Here is a 26,359-nt window from a genome sequence, read left to right on the forward strand (position 1 = left end):
GATTGTAAGATTTAATCTAAATATTTATAATTAATTATAACCCGTTATACATGTATATATACATATACATAGATATTCCCTTTTTGCAAGCTAATTACACACACACATGCTATGCACACAATATAATCACACACACTCTAAATACACACTTCCTCTAATTACCCATCTCACTGTAATCAGGGTTAGGGTAACCCGAACCCTAACCCTAACCCTAACCTAACCTTAACCCTAGGGTCAGGGTTAACCCTAACCCTAACCCTAACCCTAACTCTAGAGAATTTAAATATAATTACACACATTCTAATTACACACTCAATATATTCACACATAAAATTACACACTCACTATAATTAAACTAGCTACAAACATGCACTTACTCTACAACCTTAATTCCAAAAAAGTTCGGGATCTGTGTAAATTGTCAATAAAAACAGAATGCAATGGTTGTAAACATAATAAACCCATTTAAATATAAATATAAATATAAATATATATATATATATATATATATATATATATATATATATATATATATATATATATATATAATCAAGTTGAGGAAATTGACCATTTTAAAGAAAACAATTAAAGATTTCAATTTCATGGCTGCAACATGACTCAAAAAAGTTGGAACAGGGCCATGTTTACCGCTGTGCAGCATCACATCTTCTTTTAACAACAGTCTATATGCATCTGAAAATTGGGAGACCAGTTGCTGGGATCGGAATGTTGTCCCATTTGTGTTTAAAACAGGATTCTAGCTATTCTAGAGTTAATTTGGTAATTTTTTTCATTTTGAAATGTACCAAATGTTTTCATTTAGTAAAAGGTCTGGACTGAAGGCAGGCCAGTTTACCACCCAGACTCTTCTACTATATACCTTTCAACATTGGTGGTGTCTCTCAAGCTGCCCATTCCAAAGGCACAAATGCAATATTCAAAGTCTTTGCAGCCAATCCTTACTTCCAAGATACTCTGCGTCCCTAAGATACACTATTTATACCCAATCATCTTACTGACCTTTTCGCCATTTAACCTTAATAATTGCCCAATGGTTCTTATAGACTTACTTTATTAGCATTTCGTAGCCGTAACTTTTTTGAGACGTGTCACAACCATCAAGTGAATGGCTGGGGGAGTGGCAGCTTAGTGGTTAAGGTGCTGGGTTTCTGATCAGAAAGTTGGGGGTTCAAGCCCTGCTATTGCCAAGCTGCCACTATCGGTCCATTGAGCAAGGCCTTTTACACTCTGTGCTTCAGGGGCTCTGTATCATATCTGACCCCAGCTTCTGACCAAGCTGAAGAAAGTATTTTACTGTGGTGACAAATAAAGGCTATTAAATAAAGGTTAAATAAAGGTTACTTTTCTATTCTATCAAAATCAAAAGTCCTTTTTTCTTTAAAAAGTAAAATTCTCTCAGTTTAAACATTTGATGTTTTCTACTTTCTATTGTGAATAAAATATAGGGGTTTTGAGATTTACAAATCATTCTGTTATCAGTTACATTTTACTTTAAGTTCCAAATTTTTGGGATTGGGGTTTCTGAAATTACACTCTTTCTAAAATCACACATTTACTATAATTACACACCCTATAATGACACACGAACTAAAATCGAACACAAACTACAATCACAAGCTCACTATGAGCACACACTAAACTCACACATACTATAATTACACACTCCCACAAGATTACACACATACTAAAAATCCCACATAATATGATTACACAAATACTAAAATCAAACATACTGTAATTACACACTCACCAAAATCCCACAAAATATAATTACAAACTCACACATACTATAATAACATACACATTATAATTATACAAACTATTATCACACACTTTCAGTATAATCATACAAACTATAATTACATACTATAATTAAACCCTCAATCTCTCAAAACATTCCATAATCAAACTCAGTATAATCAATATACTTTAATCACACACGCAACGTAATTAGTATAGTATAATCACATGCAATATATAATATGATCACACATAGTATATTCACACATTCAATATGATAATACATTTGCTATGAACACACAATATAATCACAAGCTCACATAGTCAGAATCAATCACACACTCACTATAAGTACACTGTCTATAATCACACACTCACTATATATATATATATATATATATATATATATATATATATATATATATATATATATATATATATATATATATATATATATATATATATATATATATATATTTATGAATTTTGAAAAGTACACACTTTATAATAACACCTGTTCCTTGTTGTAGTTTAGGATTACGATCAGTTTGTTTAACTTTGTGTGTGGATTTACTCGGACTGCTGTAGTTACACGAAAACAACTAAACAAATGTTAACGAAAGATTGGCCTTCACACTGTGTGCTTGAATAGCATGTAGTTGTATAGCGTGTGTGTGTGTCCACACACACACACACACACACACACACACACACACACACACACACACACACACATTATACAACTATGTGATAGTCAGTGAATCCAAACACAAAAGTGTTGTATTACAGATAGATGGATTACAGAAAGAATTAAGTAAAATGTGCATGTGTGTGTGTGTGTGTTTGAGACTCACCAAAGCATATATAGAAGAACAGAAGAGCAAGGCACTTGTTCAGCAGCTGGTACATGGTGCTGAGACGAGACACAGAATGAGAAAGACGGTGTGTGTCTGCTGCCTTTTCCTGTTTACGCGCGCGCGTACATACACACACACACACACACACACACACACACACACACACACACACACACACACACACACACACACACACACACACACACACACACACACACACACACATTGTACTTTAAGCTGAAGTGTGTTCGGCTTTTTTATTAAATCCTTTTTTTCATTACAAACAAAACCTGCTTCAGGTTCAGTGCTTTACTGAAACTTTTCAGATTTCACAGGATAAGGGTTAAACCTACTGTTACTTTGAAGAGAACGTAGAAAAATAGCCTTTTTGTTTGACTCTGCTCTGAGCTGTGATTTCTTTTTTCAAACTTGATTCTGATCATTTGAATGGACAGACTGTTTAGACCTCAAGACTATTCGACTTCACCCAACCAACAAAACCCAAAGTATAATGTAATAAAAGATATGGAGGATCATGAAGCAGTGTGGTGTTCACTTACTTAATAAAATCCTCCACTGACATTAAAGCTAGATTGAAAAGTCAGATTATTTTCCACCACACTGAAGAAAACGGAATTAAACCGAAGCTTTTCTTTTTCGTATAAGTAAATATCTCTCATATAGTGACTCATATAGAAGTGGTGTTTTAACACACACACACACACACACACACACACACACAGAGAGAGAGAGAGAGAGAGAGAGAGAGAGAGAGAGAGAGAGAGAGAGAGAGAGAGAGAGAGAGAAAGAGAGAGCGAGAAAGAGATTACAATTTTTCTCATTGTTCAACAGTCAGAAATTCTGTACCTAAAGATCCATTAAGTTACATTATATATTCAGCCTCTTGTCATCATCCGTGACATACACTCAACACAAAAGCATATGGAAAACAAACAGTTTTCAGGCAGTCCGGCTCGTTTATCCCATATATCAATTATCCCATATTTTTATATGCTGCCCAAGGATCCCATATTTTTTGCTCTCTCTTTGTTCGATTTCAAGTCAAGTCAAGTCAAGAAGCTTTTTATTGTCATTTCAACCATATATAGCTGACGCATTACACAGTGAAATTAAACAACGTTCCTCCTGAACCCTGGTGCTACATACATGAACAGAAAACACAGGGATAAGGACTAGTAAGTGTCCTTGCCACATACAGTGCATCGTGTGCAACCTGGTGCAAACAGTGCAAAGACAACACAAGACAGTGTAAGACAAATACACAAAACACGAAATACAAAATAGCGCTGCCAGTAAACCTGTTGTATATTGCACACTGCGGTGTGTATGATACCGCAGTGTTCCCTTTTTGTGTGAATTATTATTATTTTATTATTTTAAGTCGATAAAAATTTCCTTGATAGCAACATTAGCAATACGCAAGGTGCACTTTCTCTCTCTAAGAGTGTGTGTGTGTGTGTGTGTTTGTGTGTGTTGGTGGGTGTGTGGGTTTCTGTGGTCTCAGCTCAAATTTGGGGGCTTCTGTTTATAATGTGTTAACCACAAGACCACCGGAGTCTCTCACACACAGTATGTATGTATGTATGTATGTATATATATATATATATATATATATATATATATATATATATATATATATATATATATATATATATATATATATATATATATATAGATCACAGACATATAATATTGATTTTTACTCTTCTCCCTTGCACAATTTTTCCAGATCTCTGAAACTCTTTAACATATTATGATTATAACCTTTGTGATAGAAGGGTATCTGCAAGAGTGAAAGGGAAAGTTTATAGGACTGTGGTGAGACCTGCGATGTTGTATGGTTTAGAGACAGTGGCATTGAGTAAAAGACAGGAGGTGGAGCTGGAGGTAGAAGAGCTGAAAATGTTGAGGTTTTTATTGGGTGTGAGGAGGAAGAACAGAATTAGAAATGAGTTTATTAGAGGGACAGCACATGAAGGACGTTTTGGAGACAAGGTGAGGTAAGCGAGATTGAGATGGTTTGGACATGTGCAGAGAAGGGACATGGGGTATATCGGTAGGAAAATGCTGAGGATGGAGCCGCCAGGAGGGGTGAAAAGAAGAAGGCTAAGGAGGAGGTTAATGGATGTGGTGAGGGAAGACATGCAGGTGGTTGGGGTGAAATAGGCAGATGTACAGGACAGGGAGGTATGGAGAATCCGCTGTGGCCCCCTAATTCCCCCTAATGGAAGAAGCCAGAAGAAGAAGAAGAAAGATGAAGTGTAGATAATGAGATATACAGTCTTTACAATTGAATGTTGAGGAACATTATTTAAAATTTGTTGACAGTTTTTCACAGATTGGTGAACCTTTGCCCAACCTTTATTTCTTTATTTCCTCTGCCTCTTTAAGATACTGTTATTATAGCCAGTCATGTTACTAACGTGTTTCCAGTTAACCTAATTGAATGGTCCAGCTGTTTCTTTTTAATAACACTTAATTTGTTAGCTTTTTGTAGCCGCATACCAACTTTTTGTGGCCATCCAACCCAATGTTTTAGTTACATTTTACCCTGCATTCCAAACTTTTTGGTATTTACATTTACATTCACATTTGCGGCATTGAGCAGACGCCCTCGCCCAGAGCGATGTCCAAAAGTCCTTTGAGTCTCTAGCATTGAATAAATCTACATTAGTACGTGAGATTACAACTTAAGATAAATCAGCTTACAACTCGTTTTTTTTTTTTTCTCTAACAAAGCAAACTTGGAAAGTGCTAATTTAAGTGTTTCAGGAAGAGGTAGGTCTTCACCCGCTGCTTGAAGATAGCCAGGGACTCCACTGTACTGACATCTAGGGAAAGTTCATTTTACCACCCCAGTGCCAGCACAGAGAAGAGCATTCTGAGAGAAGGTGGTACCAGTGGAGCAGTGCTGGAGGATCTCAGACAACATGGTGCAGTGTGAAATGTGTTGAGGTCTCTGAGATAAGAGGGTGCTGGTCTTTTTTCGGCCTTAGGCAAGCATCAGTGTTTTGAATACTGGAATTGGGATTGCAATCACACAAACTACAATTGCACACTTTCACACTAAACTCACACATACTATAATTACACACTCACTAAACTTAAACATACTATAATTACACACTCACTAAACTCACACATACTATAATTACACACTAAACTTGCACATACTATAATTACACACTAAACTCACACATACTATAATTACACACTCACTAAACTCAGACATACTATAATTACACAATCACTAAATTCACACATACTATAATTACACACTAAACTCACACATACTATAATTACACACTCACTAAACTCAGACATACTATAATTACACAATCACTAAATTCACACATACTATAATTCACACTAAACTCACACATACTATATTTACACACTAAACTCACACATACTATAATTACACACTCACTAAACTTAAACATACTATAATTACACACTCACTAACTCACACATACTATAATTACACACTAAACTTGCACATACTATAATTACACACTAAACTCACACATACTATAATTACACACTCACTAAACTCAGACATACTATAATTACACAATCACTAAACTCCCACATACTATAATTACACACTAAACTCACACATACTATAATTACACACTCACTAAACTTAAACATACTATAATTACACACTCACTAAACTCACACATACTATAATTACACACTAAACTTGCACATACTATAATTACACACTAAACTCACACATACTATAATTACACACTCACTAAACTCAGACATACTATAATTACACAATCACTAAATTCACACATACTATAATTACACACTAAACTCACACATACTATAATTACACGCTAAACTCACACATACTATAATTACACACTCACTAAACTCAGACATACTATAATTACACAATCACTAAATTCACACATACTATAATTCACACTAAACTCACACATACTATAATTACACACTAAACTCACACATACTATAATTACACACTCACTAAACTTAAACATACTATAATTACACACTCACTAACTCACACATACTATAATTACACACTCACTAACTCACACATACTATAATTACACATTTACTAACTCACACATACTATAATTACACACTCACTAAACTCACAAATACTATAATTACACACTCACTAACTCACACATACTATAATTACACACTAAACTCACACATACTATAATTACACACTCACTAAACACACATACTATAATTACACACTCACTAAATTCACACATACTATAATTAAACACTCACTAAACTCACACATACTATAATTACACACACACTAAACTAAGACATACTCTAATTACACACTCACTAAACTCACACATACTATATTTACACTCTCACTAACTCACACATACTATAATTACACACTCACTAACTCACACATACTATAATTACACACTAAACTCACACATACTATAATTACACACTCACTAAACTCACACATACTGTAATTACACACTCACTAACTCACACATACTATAACTACACAGTAAACTCACAAATACTATAATTACACACTCACTAAACTTACACATACTATAATTACACACTCACTAAACTCACACATACTATAATTACACACTCACTAACTCACACATACTATAATTACACACTCACTGACTTACACATACTATAATTACACACTCACTAACTCACACATACTATAATTACACACTCACTAAACTTAAACATACTATAATTACACACTCACTAACTCACACATACTATAATTACACACTCACTAACTCACACATACTATAATTACACACTCACTAACTTACACATACTATAATTACACACTCACTAACTCACACATACTATAATTACACACTCACTAAACTCACAAATACTATAATTACACACTCACTAAACTCACACATACTATAATTACACACTCACTAAACTCACAAATACTATAATTACACACTCACTAAACTCACACATACTATAATTACACACTCACTAACTCACACATACTATAATTACACACTAAACTCACAAATACTATAATTACACACACACTAAACTAACACATACTCTAATTACACACTCACTAAACTCACACATACTATATTTACACTCTCACTAACTCACACATACTATAATTACACACTCACTAAACTCACACATACTATAATTACACACTCACTAAACACAGACATACTATAACTACACACTCACTAAACTCACACATACTATAATTACACACTCACTAAACACAGACATACTATAACTACACACTCACTAAACTCACACATACTATAATTACACACTCACTAAACTCACACATACTATAATTACACACTCACTAAACTCACACATACTATAATTAGACACTAAACTTACACAGACATACTATAATTACACACTCACTAAACTCACACATACTATAATTACACACTCACTAAACACAGACATACTATAATTACACACTCACTAAACTCACACATACTATAATTTCACACTCACTAAACTCACACATACTATAATTACACACTCACTAAACTCACACATACTATAATTACACACTCACTAAACTCACACATACTATAATTACACACTAAACTCACATACTATAATTATACACTAAACTCACACATACTATAATTACACACTCACTAAACACAGACATACTATAATTACACACTCACTAACTCACACATACTATAATTACACACTCACTAAACTCACACAAACTATAATTACACACTCACTAAACTCACACATACTATAATTACACACTCACTAAACTCACACATACTATAATTACACACTCACTAAACACAGACATACTATAACTACACACTCACTAAACTCACACATACTATAATTACACACTCACTAAACACAGACATACTATAACTACACACTCACTAAACTCACACATACTATAATTAGACACTCACTAAACTCACACATACTATAATTACACACTCACTAAACTCACACATACTATAATTAGACACTAAACTTACACAGACATACTATAATTACACACTCACTAAACTCACACATACTATAATTACACACTCACTAAACACAGACATACTATAATTACACACTCACTAACTCACACATACTATAATTAGACAGTAAACTCACAAATACTATAATTACACACTCACTTAACTCACACATACTATAATTACACACTCACTAAACTCACACATACTATAATTACACACTCACTAACTCACACATACTATAATTACACACTCACTAAACTCACACATACTATAATTACACACTAAACTCACAAATACTATAATTACACACTCACTAAACTCACACATACTATAATTACACACTCACTAAACTCACACATACTATAATTACACACTCACTAACTCACACATACTATAATTACACACTCACTAAACACACATACTATAATTACACACTCACTAAATTCACACATACTATAATTACACACTCACTTAACTCACACATACTATAATTACACACACACTAAACTAACACATACTATAATTACACACTCACTAACTCACACATACTATAATTACACACTCACTAACTCACACATACTATAATTACACACTCACTAAACTCACACATACTATAATTACACACTAAACTCACACATACTATAATTACACACTCACTAAACTTAAACATACTATAATTACACACTAAACTCACACATACTATAATTACACACTAAACCCACACATACTATAATTACACACTCACTAACTCACACATACTATAATTACACACTAAACTCACACATACTATAATTACACACTAAACTCACACATACTATAATTACACACTCACTAAACTTAAACATACTATAATTACACACTAAACTCACACATACTATAATTACACACTAAACCCCCACATACTATAATTACACACTCACTAACTCACACATACTATAATTATACACTAAACTCACAAATACTATAATTACACAGTCACTAACTCACACATACTATAATTACACACTCACTAACTCACACATACTGTAATTACACACTCACTAACTCACACATACTATAATTACACACTAAACTCACACAATCTGTAATTACACACTAAACTCACACATACTATAATTACACACTGAACTCACACATACTATAATTACACACTCACTAACTCACACATACTATAATTACACACGAAACTCACACATACTATAATTACACACTCACTAAACTCACACATACTATAATTACACACTCACTAAACTGACACATACTATAATTACACACTCACTAACTCACACATACTGTAATTACACACTCACTAAACTGACACATACTATAATTACACACTCACTAACTCACACATACTGTAATTACACACTCACTAACTCACACATACTGTAATTACACACTAAACTCACACATACTATAATTACACACTCACTAAATCACATACTATAATTACACACTCACTAACTCACACATACTATAATTACACACTCACTAAACTGACACATACTATAATTACACACTCACTAAACTCACACATACTATAATTACACACTCACTAAATCACATACTATAATTACACACTCACTAACTCACACATACTGTAATTACACACTCACTAAACTGACACATACTATAATTACACACTCACTAACTCACACATACTGTAATTACACACTCACTAACTCACACATACTGTAATTACACACTAAACTCACACATACTATAATTACACACTCACTAAATCACATACTATAATTACACACTCAACTAACTCACACATACTATAATTACACACTCAGTAACTCACACATACTATAAATACACACTCACTAAACTCACACATACTGTAATTACACTCACTAACTCACACATACTATAATTACACTCACTAACTCACACATACTATATTTACACACTCACTAAACTCACACATACTATAATTACACACTCACTAACTCACACATACTGTAATTACACACTAAACTCACACATACTGTAATTACACACTCACTAAATCACATACTATAATTACACACTCAACTAACTCACACATACTATAATTACACACTCACTAACTCACACATACTATAATTACACACTCACTAAACTCACACATACTGTAATTACACACTCACTAACTCACACATACTATAATTACACTCACTAACTCACACATACTATATTTACACACTCACTAAACTCACACATACTATAATTACACACTCACTAAACTCACACATACTATAATTACACACTCACTAACTCACACATACTATAATTACACACTCACTAAACTCACACATACTATAATTACACACTAAACTCACACATACTGTAATTACACACTCACTTCACTTTCTCTCTCTCTCTCTCTCTCTCTCTCTCTCTCTCTCTCTCTCTCTCTCTCTCACACACACACACACACACACACACACACACACACACACACACACACACACACACAAAAACTAACTAAGTAATACAAATCAAGAGACATAAATTTAAAACCTAAAACACTTTGTTACATATGTATTGTTTATACTTTTGAAATTAATTTTATATTGTAATATTTTTAAAATTAAAATTCTTAATAAAACAGTCATTGTCAATAAATATAATACTTACCAGTAAAAAGACTGAATATACACATCAATAAATAGACGCAAATAAAATGACAAGTAGGCATAACAACTAATAAATAACATAAATGCATACAGTAAATAAAATATGCCAAAATGATATTTTTTAATTGATATATATATATATATATATATATATATATATATATATATATATATATATATATATATATATATATATATATATATATATATTGTATTTTATAAATTACGAATATTTAAAAAATTACATTTATATAACTGTGGTATATACAGTAGTATAAATATTACTTCCGTTTCATTTGTGACCCCGGAAGTGACGTTCCCGCTGTTGTTATAGTAACGGCGGTGTGTACATGTTTTAGTGTGAACGATGACGGAGACTGAGGAGGGTTCCAACACTTTTCTCATCAGACCGAAATATGAGCACAAGTAAGTACTTTATATAAAAAAAAGTATATCTGTATAAAACGAATAAAGAACTTATGTGGTATATTTTTCAAGTTAGCTATAAAGCTACTGGACAGTAATCCCGCGGAATATCGCGATATTTGGACTGCAGTTTTGAATGTGAATGTTGATAACTATTTTTATATGGAACAATATGGAATTAAATGTGTGATCAGTGAATGTGTGGCAGGAACAAATTTATTTACTGATTTAATTAAGTACCTATTTATTTTGAGTTAAATCCAGATGTGTAGTATCAATGCCCATGTTAATGCTGATATGATGTTTGCATCACGTAACTCACCTCATCACTCTGATATACAGGGTCTGTCAAAAGTTTATAAACGCCTAGTCTTTTATGGTTTTGGATGTGTTTCTTTTTTATGAGAGACACATCCATGTTCATTTGGTTTATATGCAACAAATCAGGTCATTTAATGCTATGAAGATTTACTTTGACCAAACATATACAGTGGGTACGGAAAGTATTCAGACCCCCTTAAATTTTTCACTCTTTTTTATTTTGCAGCCATTTGCTAAAATCATTTAGGTTCATTCTTCTTCCTCATGAATGTACACACAGCACCCTATATTGACAGAAAAACACAGAATTGTTGACACTGTTGCAGATTTATTAAAAAAGAAAAACTGAAATATCACATGGTCCTAAGTATTCAGACCCTTTGCTCAGTATTTAGTAGAAGCCCCCTTTTGATCTTATACAGCCATGAGTCTTTTTTGGGAAGGATGCAACAAGTTTTTCACACCTGGATTTAGGGATCCTCTGCCATTCCTCCTTGCAGATCCTCTCCAGTTCTGTCAGGTTGGACGGTAAACGTTGGTGGACAGCTATTTTTAGGTCTCTCCAGAGATGCTCAATTGGGTTTAAGTCATTGCTCTGGCTGGGCCATTCAAGAACAGTCACAGAGTTGTTGTGAAGCCACTCCATCGTTATTTTAGCTGTGTGCTTAGGGTCATTGTCTTGTTGGAAGGTAAACCTTCAGCCCAGTCTGAGGTCCAGAGCACTCTGGAGAAGGTTTTCTTCCAGGATATCCCTGTGCTTGGCCGCATTCATCTTTCCCTTGATTGCAACCAGTCGTCCTGTCCCTGCAGCTGAAAAACACCCCCACAGCATGATGCTGCCACCACCATGCTTCATTGTTGAGACTGTACTGGACAGGTGATGAGCAGTGCCTGGTTTTCTCCACACATACCGCTTAGAATTAAGGCCAAAAAGTTCTATCTTGGTCTCATCAGACCAGAGAATCTTATTTCTCACCATCTTGGAGAACTCCATGCGGGTTTTCATGTGTCCTGCACTGAGGAGAGGCTTCCGTCAGGCCACTCTGCTATAAAGCCCCACTGGTGAAGGGCTGCAGTGATGCTTGACTTTCTACAACTTTCTCCCATCTCCCGACTGCATCTCTGGAGCTCAGCCACGGTGATCTTTGGGTTCTTCTTTACCTCTCTCACCAAGGCTCTTCTCCCCCGATAGCTCAGTTTGGCCGGTCGGCCAGCTCTAGGAATGGTTCTGGTCGTCCCAAACGTCTTCCATTTGAGGATTATGGAGGCCACTGTGCTCTTAGGAACCTAAAGTGCAGCAAAAATTTTTTTGGAACCTTGGCCAGATCTGTGCCTTGCCACAATTCTGTCTCTGAGCTCTTCAGGCAGTTCCTTTGACCTTAATGATTCTCATTTGCTCTGACATGCATTGTGATCTGTAAGGTCTTATATAAACAGGTGTGTGGCTTTCCTAATCAAGTCCAATCAGTATAATCAAAAATTTCTGGACTCAAATGAAGGTGTAGAACAATCTCAAGGATGATCAGAAGAAATGGAGAGCACCTGAGTTAAATATATGAGTGTCACAGCAAGGGTCTGAATACTTAGGACCATGTGATATTTCAGTTTTTCTTTTTTAATAAATCTGCAAAAAGGTCAACAGTTCTGTGTTTTTCTGTCAGTATGGGGTGCTATGTGTACATTCATGAGGAAGAAGAATGAACTTAAATGATTTTAGCAAATGGCTGCAATATAACAAAGAGTGGGGGGTTTAAGGGGCTCTGAATACTTTCCGTACCCACTGTATAGAAATATACAAATGTTACACTTTATCTTCATTGAAAAATCCTCCCATTGCATGAATAACAAACAGGGGTTGATTAACCTATTATATAATTACTGATCAAATTATTTTATTTTAAAGTAAAGATAATAAAATTTGATGCTAGCTTTTGTTCCTTTTTCAGCAGTGTTTTGGTAGAATCAAATTAAAATTATAATTGAATTTATTACTCTGTTTATGTGTGTGTGTGTTGTAGATTCAGAGTGCCTGTGGTGAAGGATTGTATTAAAGAGATCTTAAGAGAGCATTTATCAGGAGTTCAGTATAATCCTGAGGAAATACCATCACTCACACAAACACTCACGGAAGCCATTAAAGACCGCATTAAAGGTCAAAACACTGACATCAACTCTCACTCCAGTTCTTACATTAACACACACACACACACACACACACACACACACACACACACACACACACACACACAGACACACACACAGACACACACACACACACACACACACACACACACACACACACACACACACACTCACACACACACACACACACACACACACACACACACTTTTTACTTTAACACTCACAAGTACTCAGAATAACACACACACACACACACACACACACACACACACACACACACACACACACACACACACACACACACACACACACACACACACACACTGCTCCTCACATTAACACACACACTGGTACTCACATTAACACACACACAAACATACACCGATTTTGACATTAACACACACCTCCTCACATTAAAACACCTACACCAGTACACCAGTACACCAGTACACCAGTCCTCACTTTTACAAACATAGTTCCTCACTTTAACACATACAAGTCACTTCAAAGTTTATTTTCGACCCCTTTGCACATCACACACACACTCAGTAACATACAAAAGGCTAACATAATTTTTTTAATTACATGAAAATGTTTAATAACACCAAAGAGAATTACTGCCATTTTACATTAAATGTATATATATATATATATATATATATATATATATATATATATATATATATATATATATATATATATATATATATATATATATATATATATATATATATATATATATATATATATATATATATATATATATATATATATATATATATATATAAAATGTGTGTGTGTGTGTGTGTGTGCGTACAGATCTGGATTTAGACAGATACAAACTGGTTGTACACGTGACGATCGGAGAGCAGAGAGGACAGGGAGTGACGTAAGAACACACATACACACACACAACACACACTACTTTAAAGGTGAATTAGGTTGAATTTATGAATTTATCATTATTTGGCACGATTAATACAGAAAATCTGGAGTCTACAAAAATAATATTGTAAATATTAAAATAATCAGTGTGTGTGTGCTCACAGGATGATGTCTCGCTGTTTCTGGGATTCAGACACTGATGGCTGTGCTAAAGAAGTTTACATGAATGTAAGACACACACACACACACACACACACACACACACACACACACACACAAACACACACAAACAAAACTTGTATTTCATTTTTCACAAGTATAATTACGTGTGTGTGCGTGTGTGTTTAACAGGAAAGCATGGTGTGTGTGGCTGCTGTATTTGGAGTGTATTATTACTGATAGAGGACCAGAAGCTCTGATCAAAACACACACACCCCACACACACATACACACACTCGTCTTTGCTTTTTTGTGTGTAAGAAATAAATAGTTTTGAAATGTATTATTTAATCATGTTCATTTGTTTTTACTAGAACAATCTCTAATTTGAATTGTGTAACAGAACACAGCAGGTAAACACACTCTTGATGCACTTTACCACAGTGTATTATTGGTGTGAAAGTGCAAGGGTATTCACAGAAGCTTATTAAATGTAAACAGAGTGAGTTTTGGGTTGTGACTTTACTCTAAACTTTCACAGACAGAAACAATTTGATCAACAGCTTTTATGCTTCAGAAAGGAAACAAGCAATACATCCTGAAGACACACACGAGTAAAAGTAAAAGCACAATTGGGTCTTGTACTTACATTTATATTTGAAAAACATTTGAAACTAGATAACAAATGAACAACAGTAAGATGTTTACTGATCATGGCTGATGGTATTTGTGATCATTCAACCCTAAATGCATGAGTGAGATTGGGCACTGATGTTGCGGTATATATAGTGTTCCAGTTTATTAGATAGATAGAAAGATAGATAAATAGATGGATGGATGGATGGATGGATGGATGGACGGACGGACGAACGGACATACAAACAGCTTCTATTAAGGATGTCTGACTTATATTTGAGTAACATCACAAACACCTGATTACAATAGAACAGCAGGAAGATTTTAACTTATGTAAAAGGTAGGTAGACAGATAAATATAGAGCTGGATACACACTATATGGATAAAAGTATGTGGTCACCTGACAGTCACATCTGCATGTGCTTGCTGAACATGCCATTTCAGATTTATTTTAAATTTTTTTTACATTTGTCAAATAATTTGCATAAAAATTTCTGAACCGATTATCCATATAATTTCTTAGGTTACTACAACCCCTGATAAATCAGAGAAACAGTGTGTGTTTCCTACTCTCAAATATAATTGACATTTACAATGGGAATGATTACATTTACAAAAAAAACTCTAGTTCCCTCAGCTGGAGAGTCTGCTGTATTGGCCCAGACATGATTTCAGTTTTTGACATAAATCATTTAATTTCAGTTCAAAGGAAGGTTCCACAGAAACATAAAAAAATTATGCAAGTGTAAAACACCTAATTTAAATGTTTAGTGTAACTATACCTGCATAAACACATCTATTACACCAACACACCCATCAGGGTTAGTGTGTTAGTGTATTTCTTTTCCTTAGTCGCACGTGGTCTCGTTTTCATGACATTCATAAAACTCGTAATCTCCTTCGGCAGCAGTGTTTCCGTTCGCGACATCACTCAGGATGCTGCGCACCGTAGCCCGCGTCATGCTCAGGGAATACTTCCTGTGTCCGGCACCGCGTTTGTGAACACACATCACATCTTTGAACATCTCACGGAAGCGGGTGGACATTAGGTTGTAGAGCACGGGGTTTACGGCAGAGCTGAGATAGAAGAACACACCGGAGATGACGTGGACGTATTCGAACATCTGAAACGTTTTCACGCTGGAGAACTCATCCATGAAACTCCACATGAGGCGATCTGTATGAAACGGCGCCCAACAGATCCCGAACATCACCACCAGCACGACTGTAACACAAACAATATAATACTGTACATGATACTGAATTGAAGGCCGTTCACTTCAATTACACACCATATAAGACAAAGAGACACATTTTGATTGTTGTTTTGTGCATCAATGTTGCGCTGTCAACATGAAATGCAAATCCTGTTAGCAGTGTGGCCTTTCAGCACCTTATTTATTTGTTATTTCATCATTTCATATTAGATTTATTGATCCTTTAAAATGTTATGGGGAATTTTTTATGACTACCTGGTGAAAACACACACACACACACACACACACACACACACACACACACACACACACACACACACACACACACACACGATTCAACTATAGAAGATTGAGAAACTAACTACAAGAAAGTAGGAGACACTACAGAATGAGAGACACTACAGTAAAGTGAGAAGCATTGCAAGAGAATTGAAAACACTACAAGAGAGTAACAAAACACTACAGGAGAATAAGAGAGACACTACAGGTAAGTGAGAGAGACACTGCTGGAGATGGAGAAACACCAGAGTGGAGGAAAAGACACTACAGGAGAGTGAGAGACACCACAGGAGAATGAGAGACACTACAGGAGAGTGAGAGACACTACAGGGGAGAGAAAGACACCACAGAAAAGTAAAAGACACTACAGGACAGTGAGAGACACCACAGGGAAGAGAGGGAGAGAGACACCACAGGAAAGTAAAAGACACTACAGGACAGTAAGAGACACCACAGGGAAGAGAGAGAGAGACACCACAGGAAAGTAAAAGACACTACAGGACAGTGAGAGACACCACAGGAAGAGAGAGAGAGAGAGAGAGAGAGAGAGAGAGAGAGAGAGAGAGAGAGAGAGAGAGAGAGAGAGAGACACCACAGGAAAGTAAAAGACACTACAGGACAGTAAGAGACACCACAGGACTGAGTGAGAGACACTACAGGAAAGTAAAAGACACTACAGGAGAGCGAGAGACACCACAGGGAAGAGAGAGCGCGAGAGAGAGAGAGAGAGAGAGAGAGAGAGAGAGAGAGAGAGAGAGAGAGAGAGAGACCACAGGAAAGTAAAAGACACTACAGGACAGTGAGAGACACCACAGGGAAGAGAGAGTGAGAGACACCACAGGAAAGTAAAAGACACTACAGGACAGTGAGAGACACCACAGGACCGAGTGAGAGACACTACAGGAAAGTAAAAGACACTACAGGAGAGCGAGTGACACTACTGGAGAGCGAGAGACACCACAATGGAGGGAAAGACACTACAGGAAAGTAAAATACACTACAGGAGAGTGAGATACACTACAGGAGAGTGTGAAACACTATAAAAGAGTGAGAGACAGTACAGGAGAGTAACAGACAGTACAAGAGAGTGAGAGACAGTACAGGAGAGTGAGAGACAGTACAGGAGAGTGATAAACAGTACAGAAGAGTGAGAGACAGTACAGGAGAGTGAGAGACAGTACAGGAGAGTTAGAGACAGTACAGGACAGTGTGAAACACTACAGAAGAGTGAGAGACAGTACAGGAGAGTGATAAACAGTACAGAAGAGTGAGAGACAGTACAGGAGAGTGATAAACAGCACAGAAGAGTGAGAGACAGTACAGGAGAGTGTGAAACACTACAGAAAAGTGGGAGACAGTACAGGAGAGTGATAAACAGTACAGGAGAGTGATAAACAGTACAGGAGAGTGAGAGACAGTACAGGAGAGTGATAAACAGTACAGGAGAGTGACAGACAGTACAGAAGAGTGAGAGACAGAACAGAAGAGTGAGAGACAGTACAGGAGAGTGATAAACAGTACGGGAGAGTGATAAACAGTACAGGAGAGTGATAAACAGTACAGAAGAGTGGAGACAGTACAGAAGAGTAAGAGACAATACAGGAGAGTGAAGCACTAGAGGAGATTGAGAAATACTACAGAAAAGTGAGACACTAAAAGAAAAAAGAAGGGAAATACAGTAATCCCCGTTTATCGAGGTGGAACTCTATGAGACTTAGGCAGGCTATAGGAGAGTGAGAGACACTATAGGAGAATGAGAGACACTATAGGATAGTGAGAGACATTATAGGAGAGTAAGGGACACGTGACAAGAATCTAAGTCTCTTGCTCTCCCACAAGAGCGTGAGAGACAGTACAGGAGTTTATTGGAGGACAGTAACGAAGCAAATGTAAATTGTTACTCTACTTAAGTAGCTTTTTTTTGTATCTGTACTTTACTGAAATTACTGAGGAGACTTTTACTTTACCTTTACTACATTTCAAGTCAAATATCCTTTTACTTAACTACATTTAGAAAAATCAGTCATTCCATTCTATGAGTAGATAAAAACTTAACTGGTCAAGCAGGCAGCAAGCAACCAATCAGGGTAGAGCATGCTCTGTTTTAAACTTGTTTGGATTGGTGCTTGGTGGTATCTGCTTAGCACTAACATACAGTTCAGCATCAGTTCAACAGCAAGCCGAACATTTAGAGAGTAATAAATGATAGAAGAAACTCCTGACTCGAACTTGCACCTGTGGCCTTATTTGCAGTTTTTTTAAGTAGTAAAAAAGTACATTTAAAGCCAAATACTTTTGTACTTTTACTCAAGTGAAAGTTTAAAGGGAGCACTTTTATGTTTACTGGAGTAATATTTTACCAACTGTATCTCTACTTTAACTCAAGTACATGGTTTGTGTTCTTTGTCCACCACTGCAGTAGTTAAAGGCAGCCTAAGTATGAGAGACACTAGAGAAATCTTAGACAGGACAGTGGGACAAAAGAGAGTAAAAGTGCTTTTCCTCACACAGCATCTTGGTGACCTGCTGTCTTCGTGCCTGTGGTTGTCGAATGCGCACACTGACTTTTCTGGGGCCACTGATCTCATGCTCAGCTTTAGCCTGCAGCATCTTCTCCCGCTTTAGCTGGACCCCGATGAGCAGGTAGAGTGTGCTGATGGTCATCATGGGTAGGATGAAAAAGATGAGTGTGCTGATCTGGATGATCAAGTTATAGATCCAGCGTGGTTTCACCAGCGTGCATGTAGCTGAGCTCAGCTCACTGCCCTCTCCTTGACCACGGGGTTTCGGCAACGTGAAGATTCCATGCAGGCTCGCGTTAGGCAGCGCACAAATCACAGACGCAATCCAAACGCTGATGATCACACGCTTGGCGTGGGCACGCGTCACCACACACTTCGCCCTCAGAGGGTGCACTACGGCGAAGTAGCGCTCCACACTGAGTGCCGTCACGTTTAGGACGGATGCAAAACACACTGTCTCAAACAGAAACGTTTTGAAGTAGCAGCCGCTCTTTCCCAACAGGAAGGGATAGTTACTCCACAGTTCATAGATCTCCAGGGGCATGCCGAGGATGAGCACCAGCAGGTCGGACACGGCTAGGCTGAACAGATAGAAGTTGGTGGGCGTACGCATGACAGGGTGGCGTGTGATTACAGCGCAAGTAAGACTGTTTCCCACAGCTCCCACACTGAAGATCAGCAGGTACGTAATGCACACAGGGAGAAAGACAGGGGAACGCCGAGGACCAAGGTACTTCTCCAGGTAATCGTCCAGGCTTAGGCAATAATCCTCTATCTCCATTTCACTCAGGTTTAATAGGACACTGGAGTTGCACAGAAAGGTCTGAACGCAGCTCCATGCCGCGGATGAACAATTCGGTTTCAACATGATCACCTGAATTTGTGCAAAACACAAAGACACAAGAATCAGAATCAGGTTTATTGGTCAAGTGTGTTGACACACACAAGGAATTTGTTACTAGCTGTTGGTGACTCTCAAAAGTACAGACATAAATACCACTATACATTTAGCTTATAGACAGACTATACAAGGCTACACAGACTATACGAGACAATACAGACGATAGAGATTAAATTAGACCTTCGATATACAGAGTATATAACAGATCAGTAATGTATAAAATGCAAAGTGTAATAGGGCATTGTAGTGCAAATAGCAGTAGTGTTTATTACATAAGATAAAACAGGTTTTTTTTTTATAATATGCAGCAGCAATAGTGTGTGTAACATATGGGAATGAATTGATGAGTGACTGTTCTTACAATGCAGCACTTGTAGAGAAAAAGCAGGGCATATAATTAAGGTCAGTTTCCAGTTGTCAATCAATCAATCAATCTATCAATCAATCAATCAATCTATCAATCTATCTATCTATCTATCTATCTATCTATCTATCTATCTATCTATCTATCTATCTATCTATCTATCTATCTATCTATCTATCTATCTATCTAAACACCCCTTTCTGCAGGATAGTTTACCACGGCAAACTATTACGAGTGAAAAACTACAACTTTTTTATATTTGTGTATATTGCCGTGAACAAGTTACATCTTATTGTCCCCTTCAATGATGATTTTTATGGAAGTCAAGTTTCAAGTCAAGTCAAATCAAGTCAAGTTTATTTGTATAGCGCTTTTCACAACAGACATTGTCTCAAAGCAGCTTTACACAAATCAACAGTGAAGGTGAATGGTGTGAATTTGTCCCTGATGAACAGCCGTGGTGACTGTGGCAAGGAAAAACTCCCTTAGATGTTATGAGGAAGAAACCTTGAGAGGAACCAGACTCAAAAGGGGAACCCATCCTCATTTGGGTGACATCAAGAGTTTGATCATAAATCTTTCAACAATACAGAACACTGGAGAGTGAGAACTAACACGATTACTGGAGTATAAGATTATAAGTAATGTTCTTTCTGCAGTCTTATACAGTCTATATGGTTAGTAGCTCCTAGTTTTAGTCCTAAGTTTTAGTTCTAAGTCCTAAGAGGTGATGTATTACTTTTTTTTTTTCCTTTCACAAATTATTTTCCTCGTGATCTCGATATGACATGAAAGTTGTTTTCTCTGTATCTGGACATAAAATTTTTATTATTACGACAAAATTTTCTCGTGATCTTGACATAACAAAAGTTGTTTTCTCGTTATCATTACTCCATTTTTTTTCCTCTGGGACACCTCTCTCTCTCAACTCAGAAATAAAGTACTTCATTGCTGTGGGAAATTTGTAACTTTGATAGAGATTTCAGACGCCAATACGTACTCTATCAATTTTCTTATGATCTCGACATAACAAAAGTTTTTTTTTAGCATGATTTAATGTTTTTTTGATCTTGACATAAAATCTTAGCAATAGGCCTACCATAGCGATGTCAGACGCCAACAGGATATTTTGCTATTTTGTGATAAGAAAACATTTGTTTGTAAATCATGAGAAAACTTTTATGTTGAGATCAGACACAAATTTAAGTCGTAATCACAAAAATACAAAAAAAGATGAAACCTTTTAAAACATGGCTTCTTAGAACATCCATAGATTTTCGTCTTATGCCATCATATATATATATATATATATATATATATATATATATATATATATATATATATATATATATATATATATATATATATATATATATTTTATGTATTACATATACATATACAGTATATTATCAAATATATTTTTTATATCTTTATGTTGGAAAACATAAAGATATAAAAAAATGTGTCTGAGCAGATAATTCAATTGGAACACATTTGAGTAGGGGGAGTGGTGGCTCCAGCGGTTAAGGTGTTGGGTTGCCGATCGGAAGTTCTGGGGTTCAAGCCCCGGTATCGCCAAGCTGCCACTCTTGGGCCCTTGAGCAAGGCCCTTAACCCTCTATGCTCCGGGGGTCCCTTACGAGGGAAATATCAAGGTCTGTGACGTTGGAGTGACGTGGGACCGCCTTCCCGTGGGCTCACCACCTGCAGGAGGGACCGTAAGGGACGGTGCTGTGAGGATTGGGCAGCAGTCAAAGGCAGGGGCCTGCTTAGACTGCTGCCCCCACGACCCGAATTACAGATAAGCGGGAGAAAATGAATGATGAATGAATGAAAATCTTCATTTTTATTATACCTGAATGGATCAAATGAATGTAATGAATATAAAATGTTGATATTATAAAGATGAATGGATGAAAAGAGATGAATCAGCTCCATTATTCCTCTGATGAAAAATCCTTTGAAACCATGTGCACTATGTGCACATTTGTGCTCAATTAATTTTCATTCAGGTACATTCTGTGTCAGTCTGAAAAGCATCCATTTCTTTTGAGTCAGCTTTTTTTTTTTTAAAGTGAAAGTTGTCAGGGAGAACTTACTGGGGAAGAATTCTTAAAAACCAAACTTAAAAAGGAAACCCAACCCTCTGGAGCTTTAGAAAGTGAAAGTGCATTCTGGGGAAGTTTTGTTTGACTTTCTCTCGAAGTCTGCAATGATATTGACTCAAACACTGCAAGGATTTTGTTAGGAAGATCTGGCAACCTGACTGCTGGTATGAGTATCAAATCTGTTAATATATAAACAGACTGGGGTTTGGCTGGACGTTGAAACAAGAACTTGGTGTGAAAAACTGAGTGATCATGAGGAACGTTTAGTAATGTTAAGTTTCTTAAGAGGTACAGAGGTCAATTGGGTTCATTAATGCAAAGAGTTTCATTCACTTTGGTGACCTGCTGTAGAGCCAACGTGATGTTCTTGCACAGGCTGTCTCCATTAGAGAGCAAAAACAAATAATAAAATCCTTAAAGATAATGAGAATGGCAAAGAATTCAATTTGCCAATACCCCTAAGGTACATTTTCTTATTGCACATTTGCAGGGCTGCAGCTAATCAGAAACATCAAAGCACATTACACTTTCCATTAACAGTCACAGAATCCTTCTGAGAATTCTGAGGATTCTCAGGACCAGTCACATGTTTGGTCTCCACATCACGTGACTACAGCACTGATTCTGTGATCCTGCATTTTATCAAGAACAGTGCAAAGTGTAAACTCTGTCCACAAACATGCATGCGCTCTAATTTGCTCTTCACATTGAACTGTTTGTCCTGTAACTTGTTGCATTAAGCTCATCCCATATCCTGACACATTTTGTCTCAACCCTGTGTCCATGTCCTTTTTTCCGGGCTTCACCCATCAGGGGTCGCCACAGTGGATCATCCGCATGTTTGATTTGGCACGTTTTTACGCTGGATGCCCTTCCTAACACAACCTGACCAGGGATCGAACCCGGGCCGCAGCAGTGAGAGCGCCGCATCCTAACCACTAGACCACCAGGGACCTTGCCTGTGTCCATGTCCTACACAGTTATATTCACAAATAACTACTTACCCAAGATATTCAGCAGTTTATGAACAGATTCAAGGTGAGTGAGAAGTTTGTGAAATCATGAAGCAGGTTCAAACTTCCTCAAAGAAACAGAATACTTAGTATCTATCTATTATTCTGTCTACAACTAAGCAGTTGAGGGTTAAGAGCCTTGCTCAAGAGCCCAGCAGTCACAGCTTAGTGGTGGTCCAACATATTAACCACTGACCTACCCCTTGCCATTACTTTGCACAGTTGACTCCGAGGTACTTAAACTCATCTACCTTCATCACCTCTACTTGATGTCTCAATAATCATTGATGACCATCATTAATAACTGATCACTAATGAATGTAATTAATGATTGAAGTTAGTGTTTATTTTTAATAATATGTTTGTGTGAGAAAATAATGTATACATCAATTAAAATTAACCTGCGATTTTAATGACAGAGCTGCTGTTACAATACTGTGAAAGGAAAGAGGTTCTAAAGCTGTTGATCTAATTTTAGTGACATCACATATTGTGCTTGGTTATTGCTCCACCTCCAAATCACTTTCATGCAGAGGCGATGAGAAAGGAAAGAGCTTTTTGAGGTGATTCCGAAATCCGATTTGCAATTTTGAGGGTTTTTTTTTTATTCTTTATTTTTAATGCAGTAACATGTACAGCATTACTGATTTCTAAACAGGTATGTCAGTTACATCTGACATACAATTTTTTCTTATTCTTTCTGTTGTTTTTGAAGGTTGTTAATTGTAGGTTCTTAGTATATAGTAGAGGCTGTAGGAAAAAGCATAATAATTTCCAACATGTAATGCAAGAAGTATGCATGGGAATAGGCATGGGAATAATATTTTTAATTCAAAAAGTAAGGGACATTTGTTCTATAACTCTACAAAGTCTGGGTGTAATTGCCTTTTTAATAAACATGTTTTTCTCAAGATTTAGGGAGAAAGAAATCTTTACTATTACATAGATGCCCTTTACAATATCCATTCACACTTGTATTTTGGGGTTCAGAAAGCAACAAGCACCTTCCAAGCGCTTTTTTTTAAGCTGCAGGTGTTAAGAAATAGAAAAGAAAGGATCAGGCTTCTTTGTGATGAGGTCACTCATGGATTCTAAATGATCTGCTTGATGATGATGATAATGATGATGATAAACTGATTAGAGCAGAGGCTCCCCGTGCACCACTAATCACTCAATGATTGTCTGAAATTCTAAAATCTTCAGTCCTTTTAATTGTGTGTAAAAGACATGTGAGGGTGGAGCTATTAATAAACACAATTTGTTTCAAGCTTCAGACCAACAGATTCTTACATTTTTAATGAGAGTCTACATGCAGTGATTTTCAGATCATTATCTAAACATATCCATGTATTTACACTGATGTTTTTTAATTTTTTGTCAAATACTAATTATTGATCAGTGAGGTTGAGAATCTGATTCATAAATAAAATTAAATATAATATGTATGTTTTTGTGTGTGTGTGTGTGTGTGTGTGTGTGTGTGTGTGTGTGTGTGTGTGTGTGTGTGTGTGTGTGTGTGTGTAGCTGAATAAAATAATGACAAAGATTTTCTTACCTGGTAGTATTCTTAAATCCTGATCATTAATAAAGTGTGAACAGCAGGAACAGGTCTGTATAGCAGCCCTTTAGCAAATCCCAGTCTGCTGAAGAACCACACACACACACACACACACACACCTGTTCTGATTCACTGAGAACTACAAAGCTCTCTCTCTCTCTCTCTCTCTCTCTCTCTCTCTCTCTCTCTCTCTCTCTCTCTCTCTCTCTCTCTCTCTCTCTCTCTCTCTCTCTCTAATAGAATTCAGTCTATTTATTGGTATTAACTATAGTCGATATTAATACTATGTAGTGCGTTGTAAATTATGGACTATTCACTTACTCTATAATATATTAATAATGCTGGTTGCTATTCGATAATTGCATGATTGCTAATCTCAGACCTTCAAGTGAATTAGCAATAAAAAAAAAATAAAAAATCCTAGTTCCTTGTGTGACAGTGTAAACTCACAAGCTGTAGAATTCACATCTAACAGTGACCATTAATCACTCACTCCTTTCCGTCTCCTTCTATATCTCTTTGTGTTAGACAGAGGAACATGCACACACACGCACGCACACACAC

The 26,359-nt window shown here is 36.3% G+C and overlaps 3 protein-coding genes across 3 annotated transcripts in view; 1 reads left to right on the top strand and 2 right to left on the bottom strand.

The window, feature by feature from the left end:
* Nucleotides 1-2,803, bottom strand: part of LOC310736017 (uncharacterized protein) — a 14,653-nt gene extending 11,850 nt beyond the window's left edge. Inside the window, exon 1 of the mRNA XM_083559400.1 lies at nt 2,616-2,803. Within this exon, the coding sequence (XP_083415526.1) occupies nt 2,616-2,670 (55 nt within the window). The 5' untranslated portion in view covers nt 2,671-2,803. The remainder of the gene's footprint in view (nt 1-2,615) is intronic.
* Nucleotides 2,804-11,566: 8,763 nt separating this feature from the next.
* Nucleotides 11,567-15,539, top strand: dynlt2b (dynein light chain Tctex-type 2B). The gene is made up of 5 exons (XM_083559483.1): nt 11,567-11,688; nt 14,028-14,161; nt 14,972-15,041; nt 15,202-15,265; nt 15,389-15,539. Exons 1-5 carry the CDS (start codon nt 11,630-11,632, stop codon nt 15,434-15,436), a joined length of 375 nt encoding a protein of 124 aa, XP_083415609.1. The 5' UTR covers nt 11,567-11,629; the 3' UTR covers nt 15,437-15,539.
* Nucleotides 15,540-16,296: 757 nt separating this feature from the next.
* Nucleotides 16,297-25,914, bottom strand: nmur1a (neuromedin U receptor 1a). Its single transcript, XM_083559330.1, has 3 exons — nt 25,793-25,914; nt 19,837-20,725; nt 16,297-17,058 (listed from the first exon to the last, which is right to left on the bottom strand). The coding sequence occupies exons 2-3, from the start codon at nt 20,717-20,719 to the stop codon at nt 16,682-16,684; spliced, it is 1,260 nt and encodes a 419-aa protein (XP_083415456.1). The 5' UTR covers nt 20,720-20,725; nt 25,793-25,914; the 3' UTR covers nt 16,297-16,681.
* Nucleotides 25,915-26,359: the final 445 nt, after the last annotated feature.

This window comes from Silurus aristotelis (assembly GCF_946808225.1).
Source record: "Silurus aristotelis genome assembly, chromosome: 13".
NCBI classification, from domain to species: domain Eukaryota; kingdom Metazoa; phylum Chordata; class Actinopteri; order Siluriformes; family Siluridae; genus Silurus; species Silurus aristotelis.